This window comes from Pholcus phalangioides, unplaced genomic scaffold (assembly GCF_987345545.1).
Source record: "Pholcus phalangioides strain wild (caught in Gottingen) unplaced genomic scaffold, Ppha-v1.0 ptg000008l_1, whole genome shotgun sequence".
NCBI classification, from domain to species: domain Eukaryota; kingdom Metazoa; phylum Arthropoda; class Arachnida; order Araneae; family Pholcidae; genus Pholcus; species Pholcus phalangioides.
This window is the reverse complement of record NW_028301601.1, coordinates 26864835-26886701: the sequence shown is the minus strand read 5'-3', so window position 1 is coordinate 26886701 and position 21867 is coordinate 26864835. Positions and strand designations below refer to the sequence as shown.

The 21867-nt window shown below is 34.9% G+C and overlaps 1 protein-coding gene across 1 annotated transcript; it reads left to right on the top strand.

Annotated features, from left to right (window-relative positions):
- The first annotated feature begins 1105 nt into the window (after positions 1-1105).
- On the top strand, positions 1106-21240 carry LOC149084123 (mitochondrial-processing peptidase subunit alpha). Its single transcript, XM_089234465.1, has 12 exons — positions 1106-1189; positions 3261-3499; positions 6261-6340; positions 8390-8575; positions 11838-11930; positions 14083-14255; positions 15087-15195; positions 16771-16982; positions 17173-17263; positions 20096-20158; positions 20269-20413; positions 21023-21240. Exons 1-12 carry the CDS (start codon positions 1137-1139, stop codon positions 21190-21192), a joined length of 1614 nt encoding a protein of 537 aa, XP_089090591.1. The 5' UTR covers positions 1106-1136; the 3' UTR covers positions 21193-21240.
- The last annotated feature ends 627 nt before the right edge of the window (positions 21241-21867 follow it).

Below are 21867 nucleotides of genomic sequence, written 5' to 3'. Positions count from 1 at the left end.
GATTGCTGAATGTAGCCAAAAAAATCCAATAAAAAAAATCCGCGAGTACGAGGGGAAGGGTGCTACTGTAAGTGGAAAATATTTGCAGTTGTTCCAATGCACGTATGTTTTAAAAATTTAATTTTCTTTCTTTAATTTTTTGCTCTTTTCCAAATTTTTTGCCCTTTTTTTTTACTCTTTTCCAAATGTTTTAGCTGCTCTAAATTTTTTGTCGTTTTTCCTTTTCTTCTAATTTTTTTTGTACTTTTTTACTTTTTTGTTAATATTTTGGAATTTTTTCTGATTTTTTAATTTCTTGCTCTTTGTTTATGAACTTTTTCGTCTGGTTTTACCTTTTTTTGCTTTTTAAAAAAAGTCTCTCGCTTTTTTAGTCTCTTCTGATGATTTCTTTGCTTTTTTAGAATCGTTCGCATTTCTCAAACTTCTGCTGTCATCTTTTGGCTTTCTTTTGAATTTCTGCTACCCACTTGTCTATTTCCAAATTTCTGTCTCTCTCTCTGAGCTTTTTTTAATATTTGGGTTCTTCTCTTTGTTCTATTTTCATTTAACCACTTCAACAACAAGGTTTTGGCACGACAATTGATTATTTCTATTTAACGAATCAGCGATAAATCTGGTAATCTTGTCCTAACCTAACCACATGTTAGAAAAAGGAAGAAGGGTGAAACAAAAAATATATAAAAGGAAAAATTATAATAGATAAGATATATAAGAGCATTTTTAAGAGTTCCCCCCCCCCCCATCCTATGTGTTTCCTCTCGCTCTTACATGCATATAGTAGAAAAATATATGACAAAGAAAGGAGGGGAAGAAGAAACAACGTCCGCATATAATAAGGTTACTATAAAGCTTCGCGATGGTAAATAGAGAGGGGGAGGGGAAAGAAATACAGACAACTTGTTTGTATTTATTCTACTGGTGTTTGGATGTGATATTACATCCGTGATCGTGAAGAGGTTGATTTCTTCTCTAAAAACTTTTTGAATTTTTTTATTTGCTTCCAATTTTCGTCTCTGTTGATCACCTTTGAAAAGTTTTTCACTCTTTCCCGCTAGGCGTCCCGTTCAAAGGCGAAAAGACCACCGGACACATGTGTATTTCCAATCTGAAAGTAGAAGTAATCAAGCATAAGCATTATGGCCGCAAGTAAATTGTGGGCTAATAGAAGTTTATGCCAAGCATTTCAGCGGTGAGTTCATTTCGTGTATGCAAATAACTTTAGATTTTCAAAGCTTGTATACAACTTTGCATACTCGAATTACAAACATTAATTGGATAAGCACGTGGCAAAACTTGATGCAATCAACTACTGGATTGTTTTTTTTTAAATCACGGTTTCGCATGTTAAAGTTTATGTGAAAAAATTTAATCCAACGATATCCATCGCCTCATTATTCTCTTTTGCGCCCTTTACCGGAATTCCGAGTATTTTACGTGCAGTACTGGCGCGCCAGTGACTTCAGTGCTCACCTATTGAAGGTCTATATTTGACTGGGCCTTTGAAATTGAGTGCACAGGCTCCTTAACCTATAGGGGCTGAAATTGTTTGAGCACCCCCCCCCTCCATTAGAATTTACAGGGGGATAGGACAGCTCTTCTGTTAATCGATGAATATACAATGAAACTCGGCACTGCCCCTTTTCCATAAGGGCTACTACATCACCACACCTGCTACATTGGTAGACTGCGATTCATTAACGTTAATGAGTTGGGTTGGAAATGAAGGCGTTATCCATTGGTGACCGCCTCGAGCTCATTACTGGAAATGTCTTTTTATCTGTTCTTCCATGCCATTGTTCTCGGCTGACATTGTTCTCTGCTCCCAGCCACTTGATAGAATTATTCACCCGCTGTAACTGATATTGATAATATCTGTATGGGTTCAAATAAAATTATAGTTTCATACTTAGGTTCACGATTGCATCATCGAGGAGAATGCTGGAAATTAGGATCTTAAATATAGAATATCGTTAATTTTTTTGTCAGAAATTGCAATTTATTGCTTTAAATACAATTTGTTAATTACTGCTGAAATTGCTGAAGGGTGTGAGAAATAAAGGGGCCGCTATCTTTGAGAAAAATAAAGTTCAGTAAACTGTGGTATCTTAAATAGTAATCCGTGAAATATGGGACATTGCCAAACGCAAGCACAATCAGTGATCTTAATTAAAATTTGCTGACAAATTTCTCAAAAAAAAACTTCAGATGAAGATTTATAATTTTTGTCATGATTATTATATATACTTATATTATGAAAACACTGTGTTGCGATTTTAGTAATTATTAGGCCTAAAATGTAAATAAGTATTTGAAAAAAAAATACACGTTTCAAAAAAATCTGAGCAACGAAAATCACAGGAATGTCCTGTAATACAGGGCACAAGTGGACCTATCCAATTGTTTGACATTTTACTGGCCCTTGTTTTTTGAAAGGTTGAAAAACAGTGACCTAAGTCATTGAGCAATCAATAGAGGGGACTTGGAGAACATTGGAACAACGTGGTGAACAACACCATAAGAGTGACATAGTGAGTGCAGGTATAGGAATGACCCGAAGTGTTTGACCTCGACAGCAAGGGGCCAGGCCAATGAATGACCAAAAGAGTGACCTTGACAGTAAGCATAGGAGTGATCCAAAGTGTGACCTTGAGAGCGAGAGACAAGATCAATGAACGACCAAAAGAGCAACCTTAACAGTGTGTAAGCACAGGAGTGACCTCAAGAGCAAGTGACCAGGTCAATGAGTGTCCAAAAGAGTGACCTTGACTGTAAGCACAGCAGTGACCCAAAAGTGTGACCTTAAGAGAAAGACCAGAACGAGAAAATGTGGAAGAGACAAATGAGAGTCCTAAAGACTGACCTTGACAGTAAGCATAGGAGTGACTCAATGTGTGACCTAGAGATGACTCAACAAACGACCAAAAGATAGCCCAAAAAAGGATGCAAGCTTGTGAATGACAAAGTGACAGAGCTGTATTTGCAAGGTGATGGGTTCCTTAGCGGGCCTAGGGTGGTAAATTTGACTTATGAGTGGCCAAGAAAATCAGAAAAAGAATAGGAGGGCGGCTAAATTTGTGTAGCCCACAAGGTTATGAATTTGCTTGGATTTTTTTTTTTCCGCAATATAAATTAAAACGCTTAAGATCCCAGCTGCACGATGTGGAAGAAGTCTTTGCAGACTTTAATATTTTTCGTACAAAACTTTTCATTTCGTAGATATCTTAATGACTGATTTTTTTTGTTTTTCTTCTCTACATAAGGTCGACTTCAAGAAACCTCTTAAAGCAACCTCGAGATGAAATCAGGAAATGTCACCATGATGTTAGCAAGACGAAGAACAGCGCTTGGCACATACCGCTCTGTGAAAATGTGCCCGGTGTCCTCGAGCCAGTCTACGCCTCAGTCTCCAATCAAACTCATGAAACTCGAGTCACAACATTATCAAATGGTCTGAAAGTTGCTTCTCAGAATAAATTTGGGCAATACTGTACAGTCGGAGGTAAGAGAATTCTCTACAACCTTTTTTTTAAAAACAAGAATTATTGAATCTTTCATGTGAATGGCATTGTCAGCGAGAAACTATTTTCTCAACATTTCTTCGATGTTAGTGGTTGGCATCACTAAGATGTGTCTAAGTTATATTATTGTATATTGAAATAGAAGAATGGTTTCTAGCCATTAAGACTGTGTCTGGAAAATTCATCGGCATCTTTTAAGCTCCGGAAAATTCACTGTCATGTAATTCACTGATAGAAAAACTCACAGACCAACAGTTCACTGACAATAGTTCAACATAAGTGAATGAACAAGCTCACTCACTCATCAGGTTACTCACTCAGTCACTAGGTAGCTATCATTCTCTATCATTCACTCACTTACTGGGTCATTTGCTCACAAGGTCACTCAATCAATAACTTGGTTGCTCATTCTATCATCAGCTCACTAAGTTGCTCACTCTGTTACAAACTCAATCACCTGGTCGCTCACTCTTTTACTCCCCAAGTCACCACTTTTATCATTAACTCACTAGATCACTCACTCCATCACATACTCAATCACCAATTCATGCACTCACTAAGTTAAGTCACTCACTAGCTCAGTGTTTCCCAAAGTAGACAATATCACCCCCCCCCCCCCCGGTGGAATGGTCCGGAGGGCCATAGAAGCTACAGATTTAACATGGGACCCTATGGGTTCACTTAAGTGGGGGGGGGGGAGAGGAAAAAATTTCTGAAGAAGGGGGCAATGGAATGAAAAGTTTGGGAAACTATGCACTAGCAGCTCATTTAGTCCACCACTGTGTTGCTCACTATGACACTTGCCCACTCACTCACTAACTACTGTATCATTTACTGGCTCAGTAATTCCACACTGACTTACTGGCTCACTGACTTGTGCCAAACTGTTGTCTGTGAATTGCTGGTCAGTGAATTTCCCATGCACCGTTAATCAATGATCGTAGCTTGTCAAGGGCTGCTTTGTTCAGATTGGTAGTTGCGGAATGTCTGATGAGTGGGATGTTCTAGCTTGCCAAAAAAAGATTTACCCGATTTCTCTTTTGTTGGCCATCATGATTTTCACATTGTTGAAGATGTTGGGTAAACAAAAAAATGTAGGTCGACAAGAGGCAAAAATTGTGCCAAAATTTAAAATTGCCAAATTTGGTGTGACTCCAGGTACCGAATCTTAGCTGCCTGATAGATACCTGCAATTGTGCTGTAGCGGTTTGACTGAAGATGATTTTCCAATTTCGAAGTGTAAATATGAGTCAATTTTGGCTTTAAAAACAGTCATCACAGGGAGCAGCAAACACAATCAGCATTTCCATTGTCGATCATCATTGCACCAAATCTCAATGAAACGTTTAATTTTTCAAGCAAAATAGCTATAGCTTCAAATAAAAAAATGTTAGTTTATGATCCAGGTTTTCCATCTGATTTTTTTCTTGTTGCTAAACGGCAAGTGTTAAGTTGCCAATGATGCCAAAATAAGTCAAGAAAACTTGGCGGAATTTTCCTTTGAGTATGTGGTAGATACAGTGCTATTATAGCTTTATTAGTTTTGATCTCATTCTGGGTGTTGTCTTTGTACATAGCAGGGCTGGACAAATGCCAGGTCGTCATGGTGACTTTAAAATTGGTACTAGCACCTAAAATTTTCTTAGTGTAGTTACAAAATTGCCACACAAAATATTTGAAATTTATAGCAGCATATTTGCTAACATTAAAGAGGGTCACTATAGGAGCGTTTTCAACAGCTGGTTGATGAAGAGATGAATTGAAGAAAGAAAATTCAACTGCTGCTGTAGGAAATCGAACCCATGCCTGCCACATGCTGGGTGAGTGCACTAGACTACTATGGCAATGATCTGTCAATCTTTCCTTGAAGCACGTGTGCACTGAATTGGACTGTACATGGACTTGTGTTAACATAGTGATGGATACATGGACACTAACATAGTGATCTTGCACTATTACTCAATGTTGCTTCGGACCTAACTCAGGCCAAAGCTCAAATTACCGACATTGCCACTAGATGGCGACTTATCCAAGGTTAGTGTCACTCTCCGCTAATCCATATGAAGGTTTTCAACGCACATGAATGCTAAGGAAAGATCCGTATTTGTTTCCTTTGTAATCTATAGTGTTTTAGGGTGCTTACTTGGCAAGTGAGAGGACATTGGTTTGATTTCCCACAAGGGCAGTTGAATTTTCGGTCTTTCCTGAATTCATCTCCACATCAACCAGCTGTTGAAAATGGATAGCAAAGAGTGGCATCATCCTTGGAGGATCACTATGCCTTGAAAAAATCAAAAGAATCTTTATTTTCGACCTTTTTTTTGGCACCTAAAAAATTCTTCTGGCATCTAGATTTTTTTGTGATTTGTGCAACCCTGGTATATAGTAATTCAGAACCAACTACAAACTCCTAGTCTACTATCTTAGTCTGCGCCCTAAATTGTCGGGACACACTGGGGTTGCGCATCACAGCCAAATTTTATTCCAAAAATACCCTGCTGCATCCCATCCCAAAATGATCTTCGAGAAGATTTGTTCATCAATCCTTAGTCTATTTGAATATATGAATGCTGCTGCACAATTTTTTTTAATACAAGGCAAAATGCTCAAGAAACATAGTGGAAATAGCAATTTTGTGGTCCTCTTGTTTGGTTTGTTGATTGGCAAAACACATGTTTTTGGCATTTTGTATTCAATTGACTCTCAACTTTTTTTTCTTAACAAAAAATATTTTCATTTCAGTTGCAATCGATTCGGGATCAAGGTATGAAGTTGAATACCCGAGTGGGATTTCACACTTCTTGGAAAAACTTGCATTTGGTGTGAGTAACAAGATGTTTAGTTTGATTGCTAGGGTCTTTGAAAGCATTGCAAGATATTTCATAATATTAGCATTAAAATTTTGTATGTCTTATATATACATCAAGGCTGGACAAATCACCAAAAAATCTAGGCACTAGGAAAAACTTTATAGGTGCCAAAAAAATTTTTATCCAAAGTATAAAGTGCAAAGTAATACTTCTTTTGCTCCTTTTCATGGCACGGATGTGCTGCTGTCAGCCTGCAATTTAGTAACTATGGAAAGAAAATTTTATTCGCCACAGTGACCTGGTTCCTGGGTTTTGTCCAGTCCTGACATGCAATGCATATTATGATTTTCATCACCCAGTTGCTTAATGTGTTAACACTAAATTCCCCTATCTCTCTCTCTCTTCACATTGTGTTAACTAGAGATGTAAAATTCTCGAGAATAATCTTTCGGAGAATATTCTCATCAAGGAGAATATTCAAGAATATTTCTGGTAGAACTACTATAATAAATAACTTGAGAATATTCTTATAAGTTCTTGATGAGAATATTCTCCTGTTATTTATTATATAGTTACATATAATATCCTTGAGAATATTCTCGGGAAGGACCACTTTCATAAATTACTGGGGAATATTCTTATAGAAAATAATAAGAATTCTGAAGTTATTAATAATAGTCCTTCCAGAGAATATTCTTGAATATTCTCCTCGATGAGAATATTCTTCAGTTACAGAACTTTTTCCAGAGAGTATTATCAAGAACATATGTAATAACATGTATTATAATAAATAATCTTGATAAATAACTTGAGAATAACTATTTATTTTTGATAAGAATATTCTCTAGTAATTTATAATAGTAGTCCTTTGAGAGAATATTCTCAAGAAGAGGGGAATATTAATGTTTGTAGACCACAATATTAAAGTTTGAAAGCTAGAAAATTATACCAACAGGGCTGAATTGCACAACTTTTAAAGAAATGTGAGTGATACATAATTTTATATGTAAGTGTATGTGCATTGAAGAAAACAACAGTTCTGTATCTTCTTAGAATGAAAGTGATTATATAAGAATAGCTTCCTTTATCAATCAACTTTGATTTAATTTGTTTTGTTGTGAAGTTATTTCTGAAAATTTATCTGATTTTAAAATAATTTTTTAAGGTTTTAATCTAAAGGGTTTCTAAAATCTCGTAACCAAACTTTTAAAACCTCTCATCATGACCTGGAGTGAGAATATTCTCAAACTAAAAGTTGTCATTGGGGGTGATTATACCAAAAATTGTTTTGTTAATGTTTCAGGCAATTAAAACTGATTTATATTTCACAATATAAACAAAATTAGTAAAAAAATTTAAATTATTTAAAAGAAAAATGAATATTCTCTATTCTCCAATTTTTACAATCCAGGAGAATCTCAGAATATTCTCCGGAGAATATTCTCACCTCGCACCTCTATTGTTAACCCTTTAAGCAGCAATTAAAAGGACAATTAAAAATCACTAACCCATCCTCCCTCCCTCAGAATTCCATATCGTTAATGAAGTAGTCTTTCTTCCGATTTTCAGCAGGTGCAAAGTAAGGGGGTATAGGGAAAATTTTTCAATTGTAAAAATCAACTTTACAAAATACCTGGGCTTGTCAGTGCTAAAAGAAGAGGCTTTTGTGAAGATTAGATATCTCGTCAATGTTGCTTAAAGGGTTAATATATTCTATCTGTAATTATGTGTTTCTCTAGTCCCTTGAGAATTGTTAAATAGGTGTTTGACTGTAGTAGAACAATGATAAACGTAGATCCAGTTTTTTTAAATATCTAAATACATTTTGAACTGCAAAATAAATAAAAATGCAAAGCAGAGTCCTCACTATCAGCAAATTATAGGCTATGGTGGTAATTAATGTAGAGTGACATATCGAAGGAACATCTGAAATCTCTACTCAAATTCTTAAAAGTTTGAGCCTTAGAGACTTTAATTCATGCATTTTGTGTGTGTCAAGATTTATTCTTGTTCATGATGTATTCACATAACTGATCATAATTCTTTTGTTCATATTTTCAGTCAACGGTGGAGTATGTCGACAGGAACGCCATTCTCCGTGATTTGGAAAACAATGGTGGTATATGTGATTGCCAGGGGAACAGAGACACCCTGATATATGCAGCATCAGCTGATGCAAGGAAAATTGATCCTGTGATCAAGCTGCTTGCGGAAGCCTTGCTGAGACCAAAGTTATCTCCAGAAGAAGTATTAATCCAAAATTTCTTTCTTTCTAAACTGTTCCTACAATCTGGAGAGTTAGGGAAAAAATTGTGGTCAGGGATCTGACAAGAAAGTCATTGTTCAGAAATTTCCCTGACTCACTGGAATATTTCTTCAAGAGAGTGTTCATTCTCACTCTTGTTTACTTTCTTTCATAAAAAAGTTTTAATAATCAGGATATCTCAGATTTTTGAGTGTTGTAGCAATTCAATAAAAATCAAACATTCACACTTTATTTTATAAATTTAGAAATCAGGCTGATGTGAGATACATGCAATAATTAATTTCACTATACAGTAAAACTTCGATTAACCGTCACTCGTTTAACTGCCAGTTTCTGTTACCCATCATCGTCTAAAAAATAATTTAAAAAAAATACGGAAAAACAATCCCACGTTTTAAGGTCCAAAAAGATTGGATCACTGCTACAGTCTGTGCAAATACCACCGGAAATCCAAGATTACCCCTGCTTGTAATTGGTAAATCCAAAAAATCATGTACTTTCAAAAATTTTAATATGAATATATTGCCTGTGAACTATTATGCCCAAGAAAGAGCTACAAAACATTTTCTCTTGAATGGTTCCACAACATTTTTTTTTGCTTCAAGTTAGAGCTCATTTGGCCGAAAAGGGAAGGAAGGGAAAGGAAGCAAGGAAGCACTGCTGTTGATGGACAATGTCCCAACACAACCCTCTTGTGAACTCAGAAGTAATGATGGCAAAATAACATGTTTCTTTTTCCCAGCGAATACAACTCCACTTATCTAGGACTTATCCTACAGACCACAGGGCATAATTGAAAATATGAAGTGATGTTATAGAAGGCTATATCAAAGGCTTGCTTTCATCTGATGCCAAAGAATTTTGAAAGAGATACAACATAAAGGACGCTATTGCCAATGTCACCACTGCCTGGGCTGACCTTATATTATAGTCTATATTGATTGTTTTGCAAAATTAAGTACAATATGTATTCACTTTTTTAAAGGATTTTATTTTTATCTCAAGCCCAAAGTGAAATCACGCTACTGTTCATGTATGTATTAAGAGATTTCTATTATCCGTCTATCCGTCACAGCCCTGGTCTGGATGGTGATGATTAACCAGAGTTTTACTGTATTTGTTTTTTTTCACTAATTAGGCCAGATATTTCGTTGTAGTTGATCCCATCAACTTTTACTATTTTTTTAAAATTCACAGTCAGCAAAATGATTCTCCAAAGCAGTTGTTTTACTTATTGAACTATCATTAGCCATGAAGCAGATCAATGTTTTTTTTGGAATTAGCAAAATCTATCTCATTTGCAAGCTGTTCTCTCCATAAATATTTGATTTTGCATTTGTTTCACAGGGTTCTTAGTATTTCATTGGCAATAGGTTTTATTAATAACTTCGTTTGATTGACTAGTTGAAAATGTTGTCCAATAGTAAGGGAAATCTTTCAGTCAAAAGTTGTAGGAACCCTGTTTTAAATGTGTGTAGCCTTGTGTAATATATAAACCTTCAGATCTTGTAAGAATATATTCAAAATTTTTTTTTTGGCAAAATTGATGCTTTAATATGTTTTTACCATTAAAACAGCATTTCTCAACCTATGGTCCACGATGATGGTATAAGTGGTCTGTAGGCAGACTTGATAATTTAATTCTGAATTAAAAAATTATTCGATTGTTATTGAAATTATAAATATCCATACGCATTGAATTAAAAGTTGTGTATTCATACTTGTACTTGGGTTTATCATACTGCATCAAGGAAATTGCCATCCTAAATACCAGATATCATTGATTGTGTAAAAAAAAAAATGCAATTTACAACAAATTACTGCTAAAATTACTGAAGGATGAGCTTATTATAAATCACATTAAACCAAAATGTATTTCGTGAAAGAAATACACCCATTCAAATGACTTGGTGACCATATCTTAGGGGCGCAGTAGCCCAGGTCGATAAGGCACTCGCCTAAAGTACCAGAGGATGCTTAGAGGTGTCGGGAGTTTGATACCCGGTTTGTCCTTGTCAGAAAACTTTCCTGACACAAAAGTACAACAGAAACGGTGACATGACCCCAGAAAAATTGCTGCTGCAAGGAGTCCCCCATCGAGGGGTTAGCGCACCAACTTCTCGATGAGTACAAAAAACAAGCCTGCCGTTCGGAATCGGCAATAAATTGTAGGTCCCGGTCTAATTAGTCCTTGTGGGCAGAAAATGACCGTGGTGCGACAAAAATTATCAATGACCAATGACCATATCTTTTTGAGAAAAAATATGAGAAACTGTTGTATTAAATATGTTAAACTATGAGTATCTGCAATTGTCACTAGAAACAATGCCATAAGTTGGCAAAATCACCAATTGTTGAAATTGCTGAAATGTAAGGAGGAAATTAAGGACTCTACTGAAAATGTGGCGAATTGAAAAGTAGTGCTTGAAAAAAATGTTGAAATTTCATAGCCTGACAAATATGTGAGATGGATATTCATATCACAGATAGCAATAATTTTCGTACTATAATAAATAAGTTATGATTATCTCTGTTCACAGTTTTTAGTTAATACGTACTACAAATTCAAATAAGCATCATGAGAAAAAAAATGGGAAAAAATGAATTAAAAAATCAGAACAATCAAAAATACCAGAATGTCCCATATTATGGGACATACTTGGTCTGTGGAATTGTTTCAGAGAGAGACATTCCACTGGTCCTTGGGTTCAGAAAGGTTGGGAAACGCTGCACTAAAGTGTAAACCTAGGCTTTCATATAATTGTATCTCTCGTATACCAAATTACCTATCATGTAAGTTTTTTTTTGTCTGAGATGAACATTTGAAGTTTTTTGTTCTTTTTTTTTAGTGCACAAAAATATTTGAACTTGTAAATAAAGTAAACTATTCAACAAAAACCACCAAAGGAATTCTAGCTGTCATTTTCCATGTCACTTTTTTATATGAGAAAAAATTTATTGAAGAAATATTCCAACTTTTATAATTCGAGAATACATTGTGTCTATCATTACTTTACACACGCTTTGTACACATTCCTCTGCATGATTTCTAACGAATCGATACATGCCGAAATATGTGTTCATACACCATGTATGAAGATCGTAGGCAGATTTCTTCACCCATGTCATCAAACGTGAAGATAAACAAATTAGTGCTTACAATTTGAAATCATTCAATATTTTTGAATTTCTAAATGATGGATTAATCACTTGATGAATTTATTGTTTTTATTCTATTTGAAGATAGAAGATGCAAGACAAGTTGTGCAATTCGAATTGGAAGACATTGAAATGCGGCCTGATCAGGAACATGTACTAATGGAAATGATTCATTCTGTATGTATTGATCTTGCTCTATTACTCAATGTTACTGCCTTTTGACCTAACCAAAACTGACTGTCAAAAAAAAAATTTTTTTGATTGATTTGTGTTTAGTGTATGTCAAAATGCCCTTTAAAAAGGAAAAGAAAAATTGAGTCGATATCTTCACTGATTTACAGCACATCAACTCTAGTCATATATCGCCATACAGTAATTTCCAACTAGTGGAGTTTGGTGGGAAATGAAAACACCATCAATTTATTTGTTTTTCCAGGCTCAGTAGTTAAAAAAATACTTCTAATGTTCTTTCCCAGAATCAAACTCAGGGACCTTGACGGTAAACTTCATAGTGGAAGACGAGCATCTTACCATGGCACCACTCGAGCGCTTGATATCTTTACTAGGACCATTTGAGTTAGATACCCTTACACACATACCTCAAATCTTGACTTGAAAAAAAAAAAAGGAATCATTAAAACTATTTGAAACCATTAAAAAAATTTCAAAAATGAAGGTACACATATCTGCCTCTGGAGCAAAGAGTATATTATATATGTTATGCCTATTGAATGTAGCTTTGAATTAGCTGAGATATGTGCGATACAGTCCTTAATTAGTCAGATATGCAGGACTGATGAAAAACTAATGAATTGTTAGTTTGATTCGTCAAAAATTACAATTCGGAGTTAGGGAGGGAACGGTTTGTTAAAATTACAGCTATTTACAAATATTGTATTTGTGAGAAATGTGAAATATTATTGGAGATAACAAAATGGTGCCATCAATGAATTATTCTAATGCAATCATATTTAATTACAGTATTGAAGGAAAGGTACACATAGAGATGTAGAATTCTCAAGAATAATCTTTGGGGGAATAGAACTGTGAGAAATGTTAGCGATACAAAATTTTAGTGTACGTTCATTGAAGAGAATAATAGTTCTGTACCTTCTTAGAATGAAAGTGATTTTATGAATGGCTTTTTTTGTCAATCAACTTTGGTTTAATTTTTTACTTTGCGATTATTTCTGAAAATTTATCTGATTTTAAAAAGAAATTTTCTAATCTTTAAAGGTTTTTCAAAAACAAACACTCTTGAAACCTCTCGCTATGACCAAGAATATTCTCAATCTAAAAGCAGTCGTTATGAGGTGATTATGCCAAAAATTGTTTTGTTTTAAATGTTTCCGGCAATGAAAACTTATCTAAACAAAATTAGAATTTTTCTAATTATGTAAATGGAAAATGTGAATATTCTTGATCATTCACCCATCTTCAGGTTCTCAGAGAATGTTCTCACCTTGCATCTCTAGGTACACAAATAATGAGTACTAACGTATACACAATACTTTCATAAATGAGGAATATGAATAACATCGGCGAAAAATTATTTTCCATTGAAAGTATTCAGTAATTTTATATTGTCTCACATTTTTTTTTTCATTCCCATTTGAAAAAATTCGTACATGAATAATGTCTTCTTTTTCAAAGTTGTTGATAGTGGTATTCAAATATATATTTTTTCAAGAGTTGGATAACTTTCCATTTCATCGATAACTTGTCCTTTTTTTCTTTTCAAATTTAAAACTTCTAATTGAACTTCTAATTCATGAAAAATTCTATGTACAATCAAGATTTGTAACTGATGTTTGAACTCTACATTTGCTCACAACTGAGCATAAGTGAAATGACTGACTATTTTGATGTGAACACAGGTAACCAACTTTATTGTCATTGGTCAGTGTTTATCTAAACACCTGGAGATGAAGAAGAAAGAAATTTTTTGATTTATGTACGCTGTATCTTCAATTCTTCACTGGGACGTTGAATGATATTTTTTAAAATTAATCTTATACCCGAAAACTTGGACTTAAACAGGGGAAAAACTTTGAGTAAAGGAAACATTTTAATACTGAAATTATATTGAAAGTTCTGCGACCTTAGAAAAACTTCAACTCAAATATATATTTGACTCCTCACAGTTTGACTTATCGTGAATTGTATTTGTGTCCTCTTTCAAAAAGAGTTGTATACTTTATTTTTTTATGTAGATTTTTTTCCACGAGTCGAGGATATTCTTACACACAAGTTCAAAGATTCAACATGCATATTCTGTATTTTTGGTTTTATAAAATTATTTTATTTATTGAGATTTATTTGATTTCAGGCCGCTTACAGGAATAACACTTTAGGTCTTCCCAAATTGTGCCCGCCAGAAAATGCTTTGCTGATTGATAGGGGCATCTTATTCAGTTACCTTAAGCACCATTTCACGCCGTCTAGAATGGTGATAGCTGGAGTTGGTGTTGATCATGATGCTCTGGTGGAGTCAACAAATAGGTGAGTCTTTTGTAGTGTTAGAGTGAGATATTAACATGCATATGATGTTCTTTGTTATCCTGTAAGCCAGTGTTTCTCATCCTTTCAGAAAACGAGGACCAGTAATAAAATGTAAAAATTTGACAGACCACTTTTTGTAATAAACAGGGTTTTCATAATAGTATGTTATACAAATCTAGTATTTTATGGATTATTATTTAAGATCCCAGTTTACCGTATTTTTTCCAATGAATTACTGCCATCAGATCATTTGAATATTTTTTTGTGAAATACATTTTTGTTGACTGTGATTTGTAGCAGCCCTTTATTTCCACTCTCTTCAGCAGTTTTAGCAGTAATTAGCAAATTGCATTTATCGCAATAAATGGCAGTGTTTGGCAAAATTTAGTGATATCCCGTATTTAGTATAGCAATTTCTTGCATTCTCCTCAATGATATTAGGTTAATCTAAGTATTAAGATATCATTTTATTTGAACCCATCTGAATATTACTAATATCAGTTGAAACGAGTGAATCAAGTCCATCTGTGCCATCATCGCGGACCATAGGTTGAGAAACGCTGTCCTAAGCAAAAACTATGATATTTTTTATTACACACACTGAATTTATGCATCTCATTTGGTTCAGCCATTTTATAGAAACATCAAAATAAGTAAATATTTGAGGTAAAATGACAATAATAACCATTCTCAACTTCACAGGAATGGTTAATAAAAAAAAAAAAAAAAAAAATAGTTTATAAATCTTGATACTGCTCAATCAAATTTGCAACTGTTGCATTAGCAGTGTTAATTCAATTGTATATATTTTTTATTCAATTTTTTCCCCAGATATTTCGTAGAAAAACCACCCGTGTGGGAAACAGAACCAGAATTAGTGTCCCATCCCGAGTGGAAAGCTGATCAGTCTATCTCTCAGTTCACTGGCGGAATGGTGAAGGTATGTGCTTACACTCAATACACGATAGATTAAAATTTTAATGACCATAATTTCTTGCCTACAATCTGTGGATTACAGGGCTTGATAAATCCCTGGTGCCAAGGCGACTAGAAAAAGTTTTGATGCCTAAAGGTTTCTGCCTACTAAGGGTGTCACCCAGAATTTCCTTATTTTGTTGCATTTTTTTCAACATGAAAACGGGTCATTAGATTTCTGAAAACTCATAAAAACATTATTTAGTACTGTATTCCTTGAGGAAAAATCATGCTTCGCTTCCAAGAAATTTTGCTGGTAACTAAATATTTTTTTTGATTTGTCAAGCCCTGGTGGATTATACGTCTAGGAAAAATCAGAACCGTGGTGTGCAGATTTCAGATACCTTAGTGCTATTTTTTTTTACTGAAGTCAAAGTGGAAAAAAAAATTTAGAGACGAACCTGTTAAAATAATTTTTTCAAAGTAAAATAAATGAGAAAACGATATTGTTAAATAACTAAACATCGCACAAACATAAATTTTCAACATAAGATTGATACTGTACATCAAGGATACTCAACCTCTAGGAGTGTGTGGGCCACACTTCACTGATTTGAAAACATGTTGCAGTCCACTTGAGTGATCTGTAAATGTGCTGCAGGTCACACAAATGATTTTGAAATGTGTCGTGAGTCAATTAAGTGCTCTGGAATTGTGCAACTAGCCACTTTAGTGACCTAGGAATGAACTGTGTGCCACTTGAGGAATCTAGAACTGCGCCATGGTTAACTTGAGTGATGTGGAACTGTACCACAGGCTGGTTAACTTCTCTGGAACGGTGCCACACATCACTTAAGTGATCTGTAAGTATGTCACAGGCCACTTGAGTGATTTGTAAATGTGCACAAGGTCGCGTGAGTGATCTGTCAATGTCCACTTATCACATAGGTGATCTGAAAATGTGTTGCAGGCATGTACTGCAGGCCACTTGAGTGCACTAGAATTAGAAATACCTTGCCATGATCCAGTTACGTGATCTGTAAATTTGTCGTAGGTCACTTTAACAATGTAAAACTGTCACGGGCCACTCAAATGCTCTGTAAATGTGCCACAGGTAATTTAAGTGCTTTGTAAGTGTACCACAACCTGTTTAAGTGCTCTGTAAATGTACCACAGCCCACAGCCTGTTTAAGCACTGGTACTGCGTGGCGGGTCAAGTGATATCTGAATGTGCCAGTTAATTTTTTACAAAATTAGGTTTGTGTGTGATGCCAACAAGCCACATTTGGCCCGCAGGCCATAGGATTGATATACAGCACATGTGCTCGCCTGTATACAGTATCAAAATGCAATCTCAGGAATTATATGACTTGCAAATCAATTCATTGTTTTACAATGTTAATTTACTTAACATTGGAACCGTTATTTCGGAAATATCAACTTTTTTGTCATGATTTAAGTATTTGTGTTCTGTTTTCAATGAAAATTCGCATTCCTGCTATTTTTAATAGCATGTATAGATGAGTGAAATGTCAGTTGTATCTCTTCGTTTCGTTGTTCTGTAGTTTTTTTTTGTTTTAGTTTGTTTTGTTCATTGCAGATGGAAAAAGACATGGCTAGCATTAGCCTTGGGCCTACACCGATGCCAGAATTAGCTCATTTTGTTTTAGGTCTTGAAAGTACATCACACCAGCACGAGGATTTTGTGCCTTTCTGCGTACTCAATGCTATGATGGGTGGGGGAGGTTCGTTTTCTGCTGGAGGACCAGGGAAGGGAATGTACACGAGGCTCTACACAAACGTCTTGAATAGGTAAGAGTAGGAGAGCTTCTTCATATGAGCTTCTTTACATATCAGAGAAATGTTTTGCAGCTTGACTGTATGAAATTCACTCCTACAATTTGTATTCAGCTATTTGTCTGAAAGGTTTGAATCATGAATAGGTGACTGTTTTGAGATTGAAAATTGTTTTCTGTATGACTGAAATATTTTCACGTTGCAGGTATCACTGGATGTACAGCGCTACTGCATATAATCAGGCTTATGCTGACAGTGGCTTGTTTTATATTCATGCCAGTGCCCCACCAGCACAGGTGAAAAATTTGATTTCTTTTTGTAGTTTTTTCAAAACATTGTGACATTTCACCAATCACGAATACACCTTTCTTCCCAGTGATAATTTGTCTGTTAAATAATTATAATTATTGAAATTACTGTCAACCGGAACAACTTTGTCAGTTTTTGAAAAAGATGTTTTGTCCCCTGCTAAGTTCCTGAACCAATAGGGACACAAATGTTTTCATTGCACAGAGAAGACATCAAATGATAGCCTTTTCATGCGTTTTCAGCCTCACCAGTTGTTTACAGGTCTTTACCAGTGTTTTTGTTTTGGAGTTAATACTAGTTTAAGGTATCCAACTACCTTTTTTGTCACTTTTCTTCAAAATATTACTGGAGTGAACTTTAATAACATTTTTTGATAGAAAGTGTATCAAAATGGTGAAAACCGTGTAAAATTTTGGTCTACCTATGACATTTTCTATGAAAAAGTCATTTTTATGTCAAATTTTAGGCAAAATTCACGTGATATCTGAAACACGATTGCAAAAAATTTTGGTTATGAAATGTTTTGTGATTTTCACAGTATATTTAGCTAATAATGTTGCAGGTTATGAACCAAAATTTAAAGGATTGCATGATATGCTCAAAAGTTACACCCAAATATGTTAATGTATGTGTGATTTTTTTTAAATTTCGTCTATAAAACACTGTAATTAGGCAAATATATGTGATAGACCTTAGGTTTTGGTTCATAACCTCAACAATGTATAGAAAAATATCATATTATAATTTTGTAATAATGTAATAAATAGATCTTTAGAAATCATGTCACAAACTCAAGTAAATGTCAAAAATATCATTCTTCATAAAACACGTTTAAAGTTTTTATTCACGGATTATTTGTATGTAAAAACGCAACACTAAAGTGGATATAACTTCAGTTCTGAGCATTATATAAACAAAAAAGGCCTGTTTTGGAATCACAACAAATAGGACTTAATATTATAAAAAAAAAATGAATTTTACTTCCAAAATGACAATTTCAATGTAGTCGGATATACCTTAAAGAAAATAACCTTTTTTTCTGGTGGTTTCCTCTGACTTTAATGCAGTTAGGAAAGTTTCCAAAGTACTTTTTAAATGCTGATTTTTATGTTTTTAATGTTTAATGTACATAAGTTGTCATGTTTCCACAGATTGTGAAACAGATTGTGTGTTGACCGGAACATAAATAGTTTAGAAGCAAGTATACACAGTAAAATCTATTAGTTGAATGTGCAGCAGCTGACGAAAAATTTGAGCTGTCTTTAGTTCTGAGAGCCACATAAAAACTTCAGATTCGTCGAAGCTTGACATCGAGAATTTGCTGTGAAGTCGTGTGTATATGTTTGATATCAGATGGTGGGAATGTTATTCAGTTGTATCTGGCTAGCCCACTAGATTGTGATTCAATCCAGAAATGCTGCTGGATTAATGGGGGGGGGGGTTATTTCTCTGTATTGGAAATGTGTGGGAAAATAATGAGGCTTATTGGAACCAGTGATACATGTTTGTTTTTCTCATTTGTGTGATTTTTTGTAACTGAGCAGCCCTTTAGAGATGAGCTATGTATACAGTCAATGCTGATTATAACGACCATACATTATTACAACTAGTACGATAACTTCAAATGTTTTTCTATTAATCCCATACCATTTTCTACCCAAGATAATGACCTGCAAAGATAACTCAATCCAATACATATGAAGTCTGCTTTGCCCCCATTGTCCTGAAGAGTGTTTGACTTTGATAATGTAGAATTCAGAGTTGCTGATCTAGCACATATTAGATCAGGGTGTGGCAGATTATTGGGAGTTAGTTTATATTATTCAAATGGGTTTTTTTTAACTCCTACAGAGCAACATGTTTTCCTCTTCTTTACTCAGAGATATCCCACCTAAAATTGTTGAATTACTGGACGGCTGGACTAGTGCACTGCCAGATTATAGCAAACCTACTGCATTCTTGTAATGGCAAGAGACATAATGAGATGTCTGAAGCCCGGGTGGGATTGTTGCGTGAATGACTTCATTTTTTGAGTTCTTGGAATCTGTATAAAAGAGTAAGGGTATGGAAGGTTTTTTACAAAGACATAAAGACATGCCATTCAGAATGAATCACTTTTCTTCAGGTAAGGGTAGAATATACAGAGGAAATTACATGTCTTCATACTGGAAATCAGCACTTTCATGTTTGCATCCATTCAAGATGATTGTTTTAAATAAGTGCAATGTGATACTGTTGGATCTTAAATTTTGCATATGTAAGTGTGTACTTACGATTTATTACAGTTGATGCTCATTATATAATGAGTCCCCACCCCCTACATTGTGTAAATAGACTTGTGTCGGGCGGTCGTTACATCAAAAGGAAAACATAGGATAGTCGTTATATGAAAACATTCATGACCTATTTTATCTATCGTTATAATGGAATTGTCACTTATAACATGCAGTCAATATATCGATGATCGCTGAATAAATTACACTCAGGCTGAATTAAAAAAACTGCCCTGTAAAAAAACTTGGCTTATGCACTATACATGGTAACTTCATATATAGATGGTAATGTATATTTGAAGTTACAACATATATATACAACAATATATATGGTAACTTCTGTGGAATGATGAGGGGAGGGTGTTTTAATGAGCATAGACTGTATCTATTTCTTTATGCAAAGATTAAAGATTTATGTATTTACTTGCATACGTGTGAGCCCTTGGCAAGTAAGATATGAATGTGTGGAGTAATTCTTGATGAAAACTATCTAATTACAGAATTCATTAAAGATGATTAAACCTGTTAAATGTGTTTCTCTCTTAGTTGAAAGAAAATGTTGCTGTTATTGTAAACGAGTTCAGGAATATGGCTGGTAATATTTCAGCGGTAAGGTCACAAGTTTTATTAAATAAAATTTTGTAGTGAATCTATGAGGGGTGCCATTTCATGTATAATCATGTTGTATTTTTGCTGATTTCTGTGTTTTTGGTTATCAGATTGAACTGAACAGAGCGAAATCTCAGTTGCAGTCCATGTTGCTCATGAACTTGGAGTCTAGGCCTGTGGTTTTTGAAGATATTGGTAGGCAGGTGCTAGCGACTGGCGAGCGCAAGCAGCCAGAGTACTTCATTGAGCAGATAGGTCAGTTGCATTTTGCAGTGCCTAAAAACTGTATTTTGTGATTTTAAAAATTTCTTGTTATGATTTATGATTTGAAGGAAGTACAGGGTGAGATTCATGTAGAACTGTTTCCTTAAAATAGGGTTTATTTCAAAAGATGCCATACTTATAATTATGTATTTGATATATAACTGACCTTGGATTGTGTGCCGCATGTACGAGAACCATTAATTGTGATCAGAGCAGTTTTTGAAAGTGGGCAACATTTTCTTAAAGATATGTGACCACTCAATGTTTTATTTTCTCCTTGATGCATTGCAATATGCCATTGTTTACACACTTGTCTTTATCAATAGCAGTCACTTTCAGAACACACCTAAGGACAAATCCTTGTTTTCTTTGAGGGCTTTTGACATGTTACTTAGGACTCACCATCAAAAAATTATTTCTAGATTCCACTGAACAAAGCCCACAAATAAATATATATCACTGTTAACCTGTTACAAGCATTCACTACTGAATTATCGGCAAATTCATGGGGCTGGTTCTATGAGAATCACCCTGCAGCAGTGTTAGTAATTTTGTGTAGATAGCTGTTTAATTACACAATATTTTCATTTTCGTTACCAGGCAAAGTTTCTAGTGAAGATATCTATCGTATTGTGACAAAGATGTTGAAATGCAAAGCTGCTGTTGCAGCTCTTGGAGACTTGAAACACTTACCGCCGTTGAAAGATATAGATGCGAGTCTTGTCAGCAAAGAACAGCCAAAGACTCGTAGATTTTCATTGTTCTCATAGTGTGTCCATAACAAGTGTAGATTGTAAAATAAATATAAAATTTGTTTATCTCGTGTGAATTGCAATTATTTATTGTTTCCCTCCCCCCCCCCCCAAAGCTGCCATAGTGGTCACACATCACAATGCTTGTCATACATTTTCATGCTGGAGAGACCCACTGGGCACACGTTATCACATTATCAAAGAGCACTATGGGACATGCATTGAAGACTTGGTTTACAAGATGCATACACATTTCAGTAGTAGTGACTACTAAATTACATGAAATGTGTGTATGCATCTTGTACACCAAGTCTTCAATGCAGTGCTCTTTGATAAATTTGATTGTCATTGATCTTTGATTTCTTAATTGAATTGTTGCAATTTGGTACCCCCCTCCCCAAACCTTGCAGAAAGGAATGACTCCTTCAGTTTTCTGCAAGTGATACTGGCTATTGTTGGGGGATTTCCACCTAAAGGGCACCCGCTTTTGGAGTTCAAAGTAATATGATCCAAGTTTCCTTTGATATCAGACAAATTATTTGGTGCATTCTTAAAAATTTTCTAGCATGAAATGGGACTATTTTACATGGTCGTGTCTCTTTCTACTCTTACGTCATTGGGGGGGGGGGGATCCTGTGAGGACATTGCTTGCTATGTTTCCAATTATTTTGAATGATACTATTGACATGATAG

Excerpts from the sequence above, each read along its gene's own strand:
- LOC149084123 (XM_089234465.1), top strand. The coding sequence starts at position 1,137 with ATGGCCGCAAGTAAATTGTGGGCTAATAGAAGTTTATGCCAAGCATTT. Across the intron at positions 8,576-11,837 it reads CAAAGTTATCTCCAGAAGAA|ATAGAAGATGCAAGACAAGT; the intron begins GTATTAATCCAA and ends TTCTATTTGAAG. Across the intron at positions 15,196-16,770 it reads TCACTGGCGGAATGGTGAAG|ATGGAAAAAGACATGGCTAG; the intron begins GTATGTGCTTAC and ends TGTTCATTGCAG.